The sequence below is a fragment of the Sorex araneus genome, chromosome 5 (genome assembly GCF_027595985.1).
Source record: "Sorex araneus isolate mSorAra2 chromosome 5, mSorAra2.pri, whole genome shotgun sequence".
Taxonomy (NCBI): domain Eukaryota; kingdom Metazoa; phylum Chordata; class Mammalia; order Eulipotyphla; family Soricidae; genus Sorex; species Sorex araneus.
The window spans coordinates 104,101,718-104,114,464 of NC_073306.1; the positions used below are offsets into that span (position 1 = coordinate 104,101,718).

A 12,747-nucleotide genomic window follows, 5' to 3' on the forward strand; every position below is an offset into this window, starting at 1 on the left:
CACTGATGACAAAAGGATGAGAATCAGCCCAGCGGCCCTGGCGCGCACGCACGCTCCTGCTCCCGTCCTCGCGCCCCTCCCGACACTCGCCGCCGCTCCCGGGCCGGCCGGGCCGCTGCCGGCGCGCGGTGCATTGTGGGACCCGGGTCGAGCCCGCCGCCGCCGCCGGAGAGGCCCGCCCCCCGCTCGCGCCGTCCCTGCCCGGTCACAATGCAGCCTGCTTCTGCGAAATGGTACGATCGAAGGGACTGTGTCTTCATTGAATTTTGTGTTGAAGACAGTAAAGATGTTAATGTAAACTTTGAAAAATCTAAACTTACATTCAGCTGTCTTGGAGGAAGTGATAATTTTAAACGTTTAAACGAAATTGATCTTTTTCACTGTATTGACCCAAATGATTCCAAGCATAAAAGAACGGATAGGTCAATTTTATGTTGTTTACGAAAAGGAGAATCTGGCCAGTCATGGCCAAGGTTAACAAAAGAAAGAGCAAAGCTTAATTGGCTTAGCGTGGACTTCAATGATTGGAAAGATTGGGAAGATGACTCAGATGAAGACATGTCTAATTTTGATCGTTTCTCTGAGATGATGAGCAACATGGGTGGTGATGAGGATGTAGATTTGCCAGAAGTAGATGGAGCAGATGATGATTCACAAGACAGTGATGATGAAAAAATGCCTGATCTGGAATAAGGAATGTCGTCAGCACCGGAATTTGAGAAAGGAAAAAAAAATAACTTCTCTGCAAGATTTCATAATTGAGAGAATTCCTGAGTTGGTAGCTCTAAAGGCAGATGCTGTATTTGCCTCCTTAACCCATTTTTCAACCTTTTTTTTTTTTTTAAAGGCTTCACTAAGGGTTGATATGTACCATTGTATGGGGCAATTTTAAGTCAGCTAAGGCAATAACCTTATGCATGAACATTTCCCAGATTTCTCTGACACTGTTGAGGTCCTAGGCAATTGATACAGTGGTTAGACAAAACATTTCACCTAAGTCTCCTTTACTTCATAACATAGATAACTGACATGATAGGAAGCTCTTGACTTAGGGAACGATAACTAGATTTTAGAACATGGACTCAAAGTGGCTGAAACAAATTGGTTGAAACCATAAATTGGTAACCTTGTTCCTCTGGTATGTCCTTCAGGATTGTTTCACTAAAGTTTTATTTTTTAAAAATTTACTTTACATTATTGTATGTAAGTAATCACTTGTCAGTGTTCCACATGTATCTTAGCTAAAACTAGTGTATGCCCTATTTAGATGGTTTTTGAAGCCTGTACATTTGGTATTGTTTGACCCTTAAACTTTTACATCTCTTAGCATGGAGGACGAAGAAAGCTGTACATTGTTGCTTAAGAGTCTGTACATGTAGACCAAATTTGTATGTCAGTATGGCTAATGAGTGAAAAAATGTTAATACACTATTGGATTTTTTTATCTTTTTTTTTTTAATTCAGCTTGTATCAGGGCTGAAAACCTCAATTTATGTTCATGACAGTGGGGACTTTTTTTTTTAATGTCTACATTCTTTCTAATAAACTGTTGGAAGATTTCTTGGCTGTCCTTTAAGTGTCTGGTTTACTGTAATTTCATGTATTACCATTTACTGGAATGGAGTTATTTTTACTTACGGAAGAATTTGGGACTATTCCTCTGTTTGGGGGAAAAAACAAGAGGCTTGCTGTAATGTCACAGAAAACCTTTTGAAAGTGGATCTGTAATAGAAAATTGTAGATGCACTTTGCAGCAGTTGGAAAAGAAAGTGTTGTGATTTGATTGAAATAAAACTAAATGTGTTGTCCTCCTGTAAAAAAAAAAAAGATTAGAATCATTTTTTTCTAAATTCCTATAAATGCTGATGTTTTGTCAGATGTTTTTATGTCATCTAAAATGGTGGACCTTCCCAGAAAGTTTTCAGTATATGCTACTCACATTCATCAAAGGAATGCGAGTTTATGGCAGATACAGTCTTAGAAAAAAAAAAATTGGGACCATAACCAACTGTGCTCAGGGCTTACTCTACATTCAAGGATCATCCTCAGTGGGCTCAGAGGACATTATGGGGTGCCACGGATCAAAACTGCCAGTGCAAGGCAACCACTTTATTCTCTGTACTACCTCTCTGGCCCCAGAAATACATATTTTTTTTAAATAAGACTTAAAAAAGTTAAATGGAAAAAACTAAGACTTAAAAGTGAAATTGAAAAGAATAAGACTTGAAATCTGAGATAATTCCTGATCCAATGATCGCAGAATGGATGTAGTGTTGGTGGGCAAGAAAAGGTTGATAATATCCTTGCATAGCTTCACCAGAACTCTCAAGAGGTGACTAGATTGCTGATAAGCAGTGATATATTGAGAGCAGCTTTTCTGAACAGTAAGTCTCATTGGTTCATTAAAATATTTAGTAAATCATGTGACACAACACGTTACACTGTCTTCCAGACTTAATTGATACATTTATAGAACAGGTTTAGCATCATTCTTAACGACACCAGAATTTTCAAAATGCTAAATGATTATTGACTTCAACTCAAGGTTACCAGCTTTGAGTATTGAGAGATAGTATAGCAGGTAGGGAGTTTGTCTTGCGCACAGTCAACCTGGGTTTGATCACCAGCATTCCCTGTGCTCCTCCAAGTACTGCCAGGAGTGATTTCTGAGTATAGAGTCAGGCGTGACTCTGAGCATTGCTAGTTATGCTCCTACCCAAAATAAGTAAATAAGAAAATAAGTAATTAAATAAAAAAAATAAGTAAATACGTCACCAGCTTTAAGAGAAACAGGTGGAATATTCGGGGAGAACCAAAGTTCAGGAAATAGGGTGAGCATAAGAGAGTAGTTTTAAGTAGTTTTCACTGTGAAAAGGTGATCATTGAAATGTAAAAAAAGTTGATAGAAGGGTCAGAACAGTTGATAAATATCAATGTAATATTTTACAGCAAGGTACCCCACAGTGATTTACTAATAAAAATTTAAAAATATGTATTTTACAGCAACTTCTTTCCTAGCATATTCAGACTCAAATCTCTTCAAACTTTCTTCAAAGAGTTTCTGGGAATTTTAGTTTTGATTTAACATTGCATTACAACATAAGTTTTGGATATGCATCTTTGCAAATCAACATCTATATATACCTAGATTGAGTACCACTGAAGTTCCAATATTGTCCTTTATAGATTAATTCTGGTGGTGCTCTGGGACCCTCTTAAACCTGATACGAGACAAGTGTCCTACCTGCAGTCCTATCTCTTTGGCCCCTACTGGTAACAGTTTAAATGAACTTTACTGTGAGTAGAAAGACGTTTGAAAGGATGGAAGGGGCCCCTTGAATCAAATGTCCGACAGTGTTGGGAATAAGGGTCAGCTCCCCAAGCTCCTCACATCCCAGCAGGCCATTCCATTTACTTGTGATTACTCATAAGGTTGGTCACATTCCTGGATCTCACCCATCAGTTCAGTAATATCAGACGAAAAAATAAGTATTGTATTTGGAATTAGCGAAGTCCCATCAATCTAGTAGTCACCAGAATGATAAAAAGGATTCAGATCTGTTTAAAGGCCAAAAAAGGCTACAAGGTGACCAGTATGGCTTGCTGCCCTTCTCAGGGTTGGAATATCCTCTATGTTTTTATATTTACATACATGTACATAAATATAAAAATATGTCCCTCTCAGGGAGCCCACAATCTACAGAGAGTATCCCACCCGCATTGCAGACCCTGGCAAGCTCCCTGTGGTGTATTTGATATGCCAAAAACAATAACAACGAGTCTCACATTGGAGACATTACCGGTGCCCACTCAAGCAAATCGATGAACAACGGCATGACAGTGCTACAGTGCATGATTTCTTTTACCTGATTTATACCAACCTTCTCTTCCACCTTCCTTTTTGGTAATCCCTAGCTTGTTTTACAGCCTAAAATTTGTTTAGCTTTAGTTAATTTGTTTAAATGTTAAGTCTACCAATGAATACAGTCATATTACCTGTCTTTCTTCTGACTTAGTTCAGTAAACAATGATGTATAGGCCTCTCCAAGTAGTTATAGGTGTATATATATATATATATTTTTTTTGTGTGTGTGTGTGTATCAAAACTTCTTTATCCACTTATCTGTCAGTGGGCACCTAGGTTATTTTCCAGCTCTTGATATTGTAAATAGTGCTTCAACCTGGAAGTTCTTGAGAATTTTCATTTCCTCTTTCTTGAAGTCCTTCTTTGCTAAACACTGTTTTCACTTCTATCTCACTCAGGTGGTTTACCTATTTCCTAGGTGATATGCTGATTCTATTGTTCCTATCCCTGGCATGTGATCTCAAAACTGCAATATATGGTGGAGAATCTAAGAGCGAATCCCAGGTCCCCTGTTAAGCGCTGTTGTTGAGCCCCTAAAACTCACATCTCCCTTTAAAGAGATAATGAAAGTAAAATCAAATCAGGTGAATGGCAGTATTAGAAAACACAAGTGTCCTGGGACCAGAGCTATACAGTACAGTGAGTAAGATGCTTGCCTTGATGTGACACACCTGGTTTTGATCCTCGGCACCCACTCAGGGACCACTCCTCTTAGCCCCCCACGAGTGATCCCTGAGTACAGAGCTAGGAATCAGTCCTGAGCACCGTCAGGCGTTTCCCCCCACTCCACCACCAAAAAAATAAAAAAAGAAAGAAAATATGAATGTGCTCATATGGAGAGGAAATATGGAATAATACAGAGAGAAAATCATGTGATGACTCAGTCTACAAGTCAAGGAGAGACGCCTCAGAAGAAATAAACCCTGCCAACATTTGATCTTGGACTCCTAACCTCCATAATTCCAGAAGATAATGTCTGTGTTTAAGTGACCCAGTCTGTGGCATACATTTTTTATGGCATACTAATGGTCTCTTTTCCAGAACTGACCTAAACAATAATGAATCTGGCTGGTAAGTTCTCTTGGTATCAGATGCCACACTATAGTTTGGGTTATTTTTTTCCCAAACAAACCAGGGGTTATTGTTCCTAAGTCAATGTGTTATGTCTGGGTCTTCAAAAACAGCATGGACTCTCATATACTCTGATATACTCTTATACTTCTTCCATACAAGTGTCTAGTGAGTCTGTCTTATAAAAATCTTCAAACATGCTTGGACATGTCTAAATTTAAACAGTGACATCAAACTATAATTAAACCTACTAGATGGGAAAGGACACGTAATGGGCTGGACATGTAATGCGATTTGGAGATGACTGCTAGACTAGAGCCATTACCAACTGGATTCCACCAGACGTCAAAAGAACGTCTGGTTGCCCACCTACAAGATGGTCAGACTTCTTTGTCAAGACCCTGAACAAACGGTTTGATGCTCTTCTTGTTCCTAGAGCAAGCAGACGGCATTGGGCTACACTAGCACACAACAGGGACGAATGGAGACGTTACTGACGCCCACTCAAGCAAATTGATAAGCAATGGGATGACAAGTGATACAATGGAGATGGGAAAAGAACTTAGGAAGAACAATTCATAACAGGAGAAATGGAGAGATGCAATTCATATTTATGGAGTGTTGATATCTATTGAAAAGCATGCAAGGACATTTTCATGCTACTTTATTTATTTATTTTTGGTTTTTTTTGGTCACCCCCAGTGGGGCTCAGGGATTAATCCTGGCTCTGCATTCATGGATAACTCCGGTGGGCTCAGGGGATCATTATGAAATCATAAAGAGATATGAGATAAAGCCTGTCAATCACTTGCAAAGCAAATGTCCTACCCTCTGTACTATTCATAAAATATTTAGTAAGTGCTGATGAAGTATGAACTACTATGTAAGGAGCTAGGGCTACAACAGTGAACAAGAAATACAAATACCTGTTCTTATAATAGCTTCTAGTCTAAAAGGAAACATGGAGGACAAAACATATGATTATAATATTATGTGATGAATGTGCTAATGGAAGAATTATTACATGCTGTGAGAAGAGAGAGGAAGTACTTTGCATGAGTAATAAAGAGATGTCTAACAAAATATCATAGACAGGGTATTCTGACTTAAAGAACAGAAACCAGAAACAAACAAAAAACCTTTAACACTGGAGATAGAAAGGCAAGCTAGGTAGTGGCTATTTAGTTTAATTAATTAATTAATTAATTTGGGGGATTTGGGCCACCCAACAGTGCTCAGAACTTGGATAGATGAATTTTCAAAGGACCAGTTTGAGGGAAGAGCTCCTATATAAGATCAGATAATCTAAAAATCAATCAAGAAATAAACTAAATAAAATATCTTTTCTACCTAAAGCACTATACAGATTCAGTGTAGTACTCATCAGAATTCCCACAGCACGTTTTTAGGGACAAATTACTTCTAACACTTAGAGTAAAAAAACTTCCCAAAATAACCAAACCAACCCAGAGGGGAAAAAGATGGGAAAATTTTATCTCCCTTATTTAAATTATACAAAAGACAATAGTAATCAACCCTCTGTACTTTGGGAATAAAGTTGGACTCATTAGTAGAATAAAATGAGAATTAGGGGCCAGAGCTATAGCACAGTGGGTAGGGCATTTCCTTGCACATGGATGTCCAGGGTTCGGTCCCCAGCATCCCCCAAAGATCCCCCTAGCACCACCAGGTGTAATTTCTGAGTGCAGAGCCAGGAGTAATCCCTGGGCACCTCTGGGTGTGGCACAAAACCAAAAAAATTAAACAAAATAATAGGAAAGCCCAGAAAGTCTCAGATCCACATAATCAATCTTTAACAAAGAAGCTAGGTACATGAAGTGGAGCAAGTAAAGCTTTTTTAACAAGGGGGTGTTGTGAATACTGAGCAATCAAATGTTTATAAAATAATAATTGGACTCTCTTTCATACCATAGACAAAATAAAATTTAAAAAAATTAAAGGCCTCAATATTTTATCTGAATCCATAAAACATCAAGGAAAATAAGCAGAATTTTCCATGATATTAACTTCGGAGACAAATCCAGCAATAATTTGGTGCCAGTGGCTAAGAAGACAGAAGTGAAAATCAACAAGTGGCAATACATCACACTAATTTCTGCACTGCAAAAGAGCCTATGTCTAAAACAGAAAGACACCTATTGAGCCGAAGAAAATATTCACTCACTACACAATTGACAGAGGATTAATACCTGAGATACTATTAAGCATTCACAAAAGAGAACAAACAAAAACAACCCCATGAAAAAATGTAGAGAGGAAATCAAAATACACTTTTTCAAAGAAGACTTACAGATGGTCAATAGTTATATGAAAAATTGCCCTTCATCATTCATTATCAGGGTAATGCAAATCAAAATGACAATTAGATTCACTTCACACCAGTGGGAAGCACATACATTAAAGGCATTGGAAATAACCAGTGCTGGCAGGAATCTGAAAATGCAAGCCTCATCCACTGCCGGCTCAGTCTCTGCAAAATAGTATGGATACTTCTCAAAAATTAATTATTAAGCTCGCATATGATACAGAAATTTCACAACTTGACCTTTACCCCAAGAACACAAAAGCATTCATTTGAAATGATATTTGCATTCCTGCGCTCATCTCAGTGCTATTCATAACAGCCAAAATCTGGAAACAACCAAGTACCCCCAGAAGAGATGAACAAATACATCAATTATGGTTTAAACACAATGCAACACTACTCTGTTATAAGAAAGATAAAATCCTGTTGTTTACTACAACTTGGATGGAACCGAAAACACCATGCTCAGTGAGAAGACTGAAAAGGATATTGAGGGGCTGGAGTGATAGCACAGCGAGTAGGGCATTTGCCTTGCACGCGGCCGACCCGGGTTCGATTCCCAGCATCCCATATGGTCCCCTGAGCATGGCCAGGGGTAATTCCTGAGTGCAGAGCCAGGAGTGACCCCTGAGCATCACTGGGTGTGACCCAAAAAGCAAAAAAAATTTTTTTTAAAGAAAAGGATATTGAGTATGGAATATTCTCCCTCACATAACTATAAAGAAACATAGTAAGGAAATCAACAATGGCCAAGGATAACAGACCCTGAGAGTCTTCCAAGAGAACTGCTCTTGCTATGTGAGAGCAATGAATACAGAAGTGAAAGAAGACCTAGAGACATTGGTGACGGGATGTTGATACTCTGATAGTATGTGTAGCAGCACTTTATCCCTGAAACATGAATATTAACAACTCTATTTATTTTTGCTTATTTTGGCCACATCCAGTGGTGCTTGGGGGTATTCCTGACTCTGGGGGTCTCTGTTGGTGGTTCTCAGGGGTCCATGGAGTGCCAGAGATCAAACCCCAACCTCCTGCTTAGAAAACATGCACCCCAGCCCTTTGAGATAGTCTTGGCCTTTAATAATGTTATACATTACAGTGCCTAAATGAAAAAAAAATTTTTTTTCATGGTGTACTGGATTTTTTTATGTGAATAAAGATGTCCTTTTTAAAAATTGTTGTTTTGGTGTCACACCCAGGCTTGCTCATGGCTCTGAACTCACTTCTGCTGGGCTTGGGGACCATATGAAATGGCAAGGATTGACCCCTGCTTGGCTTTGCACATGGCAAGTATCTTATCCACTGTACTATCACTCTGACAGGTGCCTTCTTAGAGTACACAATGACATGAAAATCAAAGGAACAGTTGCAAGAAGAAACTGGTAAGGGCCAGAGCACTAGTACAGAGTCAGAGCACTTCTTCACAGGTGTCCAACCCCAGGTTCCATCCCTGGCATCACCCCCTACAGTCCTCTGAGCCCTGCCAGGAGTGATTAATGAGCACAGAGCCAGGAACAAGCCCTGCGCATCACTACATGTGGCCCCCACAAAAAAACAAATACAAAAACAAAAAGAAAAAAGAAGAAATAGGTAGTTTATGGTATCAAATATTACTGTGATATAAAGGATAACTGTTGAATAAAAGTCATGAGTTGATGATTAAGAAGTTAGTAGTGGCATCTTCAGAATCATATCTTTACTAGAGTAAAGTAATGGGAATACAAGCCAAATTTTAAGAAGGTAAAAACTAAGATAGACTAAGTACCACTGATAGTTTAAACAAAACATATGTTAAAATATAATGTATTGACAACAATTTAGAGCTAGAGGAGTATTCATTCATTGCCAGCAGTGTAAATATGAAAAATAATTTTGAAAAATTGATAATGCCTACTAAACTGAATATATAAATAATACATGACTGGTAATTTTCATCCTAGGTGTATTCTCAGTGGAAGTATTTACACATGTACTCCAAAAGACATGCACAAGAATGTTTATTTACATTCTCCTATGGAGTAGAGGTGGGTTTATGGGTTTTTATTAAATTTAAAATACATTAGTGGCAGAGGTTGGAGAGAGATTACAGAGGGTAAGATGTTTACTTTGCATGCAGACAATCCTGGTTCAATTCCTGTATGGTCCCCCAAGTATGGAGAGGGGTCAATCCTGAGAAAAAGAGCCAGGAATAGCCCCTGAGCACCACTGGGTATGACCACCTTCACAATAATAGATAAATAGCAAGTAAAAAGTGTCATACATAACCTCTGATGATAGTGACTTTAAACTAGGAATTATAATTCACTCAAATTTGGTGTGTACTCATGAGGCTGACACCAAAGGACAGTAGATACAAGGGCCAGGAGGATTGCCCCATAGCTGGAAGACTGCTTCATGAGCAGAGTGGAGAAGGCAAATGAAATAGAGAGGGGATCAATAAGAAAATTATGGCTGGAGGAATCAGTTGGGATAGGAGATGCATGCTGAAAGTAGATAATGGAACAAACATGATGACCTCTCAGTGTCTGTGTTGCAAGCCATAATGCCAAAAGTAGAGAGAGATTATGGGGAATATTGTCTGCCATGGACGCAGGGGGAAGATGTGAAAAGGGGGGTATACCAGGGATATTGGTGGTGGGGAATGTGCACTGGTAGAGGGGTGGATGTTTGATCATTGTGAGATTGTAACCCAAACATGAAAGCTTGTGACTATCTCACGGTAATTCAATAAAATAAAATAAAATAAAAATTTGGTATGTACTGATCCAAAATAAAATGAGAGAAGCCCCAGTGATTGTGATCCTTGTTCTTTCTTTCTTTCTTTTTTTTTTTTTGAAGGTGGCGACAGAAGAGTGATCACACTTAGTGGTGCTCAGGACTTGGTCATAGCTCTGCACTCAGGGATTATTCCTGGCAAAGCTTGGGGCTCAAACCCCGGTTGCCCACATGTAAGGCAAGTGCCCTACCTGCTGTACTATCTTTTCAGTCCTGTCTTCCATATTTTTTGCAGGAAATTTTCTAAAATAAAAATTTCAGTGGCTGGAGGTAGGGCACTTGCCTTGCATGCAGTTGACCTAGGTTCAATCCCTGGCACTGCATATGGTCTCCTGAGCCCCACCAGGAGTAGTTCCTGAGTGCAGAGCCAGAAATAACCCTGAGCATTGCCAGGTATGGCCCTAAAAACTTTAAATATACGCTAATACAATTTTGGTTAGATGGTTACACTAGTGCCAAACTATTCTGGGGAAGAGGTCACACCTGTCAGCGCTCAAAGTTTATCGCTGGCTCTGAGCTCCAGATAACTTCTTGAAGGTGCCTTGCAAAGAAAGGGCCTACAAGCTCTCCTGTCTCTCCAGCCCCTTAAAAGGTATTGCTATACAAAGTTACTGTACTGCCTCCCACTACTAAAGTGCCCTAGACCCTCCACCACTGTTCCTAAGTGACCTCTGGTTGCTTCATTATTCCCTCCCCCCAGGATTTGAGATACATATTGGAGTCCCAGGTCAAGGGTTGATTATTGTTCAATATTTTTTCTTTGTTTTTGTGTTGTTTTAGTTTTGGGGCCATACCCTATGGTGCTCAGGGGTTACTCCAAGTTCAGGAATCATTCCCGGTAGGCCGGAGGCTGGAATCCTAGTGTGTTGTGTGCAAGGCAAGTACCTTACCTGCTGTACTATCTCACCAACCCTCTATATTTTCTTTTCCCCTTGTGTAAAAACACAAAAAAGAAGAGAGGAGGGGGCTCAGTGGGGCTCTATCTCTCCCGCTGCCCATGTTCGGAAGTCTCCAGCCGCTTCCCCCACCCCGGGGAGGTTGATGGCGATGATGAGGCAGGCAAAGGAAGGAACGGAGCCAAGCTGGTTGGTCTCAATCGCAGTTTATTCCAAACTCCTCTCTATACACTCCCGTCTCTCTCGTTGCTTCCTCCCCGTTCTCGATCTCTCTCTGGATCTTCTAATATTCCCCTTTCTGTCCTGCTCGCTCTCACTTCTTTCACTTTGTGCTCTGCTTATGTGTGTGCCACTGTGCTCTCTTCTGTCTGTCTCTCTGCGCCTGTCTCTCTGCCTCTGCTTCTGAGTCTTCTTCCTGTCTTCTTCCTCTGTCTTCTTCTTCTGCCTCTCTGTCTCTTCTATCTCTCTGTCTTCTTCATCTATCTCCCTCTTCTGTCTCCTTCTTCCTCTGTCTCCCTTGTCTTCTTTCTCCCCCTCCCCCCACCCCCGTCTCTTCTATCTCCCCTCAGTGCCCCACAGTCTTAGTTTATATAGCAAATTACATAGGGTGGTGACACAAAGGTGGGTTTAACATCAACAAATCAACAAAGAAGGGTAAAACCATTTCTCGAGGAGATTAACAAAATCTCATCTAAGGAAATCTCATCTAAGGAGATCCACTCAAGGGTGGGGGTCCAAACAAGGGTGTGTCAGGGTGTGAGGTAGTAATCTACTTAAATAGTTATAGTAAATCTACTTCTAATATTTCTAGCAATGTCATTCTGTATGAGCACAGTAAGTGATATAAAGTTCGGTTTTTCCTGAGGGCATCTCCAGACCACAGTCCTCAGGCCAGGTTAATCTTCCTAACCCCAGCAGGATCCTAATCTCGATGTTACTTTTGGATCATGACAGCATTGTCCATGATCATGCCCTCAACTTATAGTTGAGTATTGTGGCACTTTGGCCTGGCCCATTTCGATGCCAGGGTAGCACATAACTCACCGCTTGCCCTGGATCCTTCCTGTCCCTCGTTGGGATCCTGCTTTTGGGGTGCTAGGAATTGAGGGCAACTTGAGTTAAGAAAGCAGATGCCCAGGAGTAAATATTATTGGAGTCAATCAACTCCCAAGTTACAAGCACAATATTGTCTTCCTGTGTCCATACAGAAAGGACATTGCTTTAAGGTAAACTATGTTCCCTAAGGCAAGGCTAAAAGAACAAACCAAACCCCATGTTCTCCTACACCCCTGGGCTGGAATGACAGCACAGCAGGTAGGGTGTTTGCTTTGCATACGGCCGACCTGGGTTCGATTCCTCCGTCCCTCTCGGAGAGCCCAACAAGCTGCCAAGAATATTCCACCTGCATGGCAGAGCCTGACAAGCTCCCCCTGGTGTATTTGAGATGCCAAAAACAGAAACAAGTCTCACAATGGAGACGTTACCGGTGCCCGCTGGAGCAAATTGATGAACAATGATATGCTACAGCTATTTCGTAAATGGGTGAGATCCGATGGTTGTCCTTCTCAATCAAACTTTGTTCATCATGATGCTTTTCAGTTTCATGATAATGTTCTTGACAATGTACTCATTCCTCCTTCCAATCACACCAATACAAGTAAAAGAAAAAGTAAAATAGTAATTTTACCCAGTGTCCCCTAAGTGCCAGAATTATAGCAGGTCAAGATCCAGTCACAGTCCACACATTGTTTTGGAAGGAGAGAAGCTTATACAATGGGGCAAGAGCTTGCATGCCTACTAAGGAGTCTGCC

General features: G+C 40.4%; 1 protein-coding gene across 1 annotated transcript; it reads left to right on the plus strand.

The window, feature by feature from the left end:
- The first annotated feature begins 210 nt into the window (after positions 1–210).
- LOC101538928 (prostaglandin E synthase 3) lies at positions 211–1,386 on the plus strand. The gene has a single exon (XM_012934638.2). It carries the CDS (start codon positions 211–213, stop codon positions 691–693), a length of 483 nt encoding a protein of 160 aa, XP_012790092.2. The 3' UTR covers positions 694–1,386.
- The last annotated feature ends 11,361 nt before the right edge of the window (positions 1,387–12,747 follow it).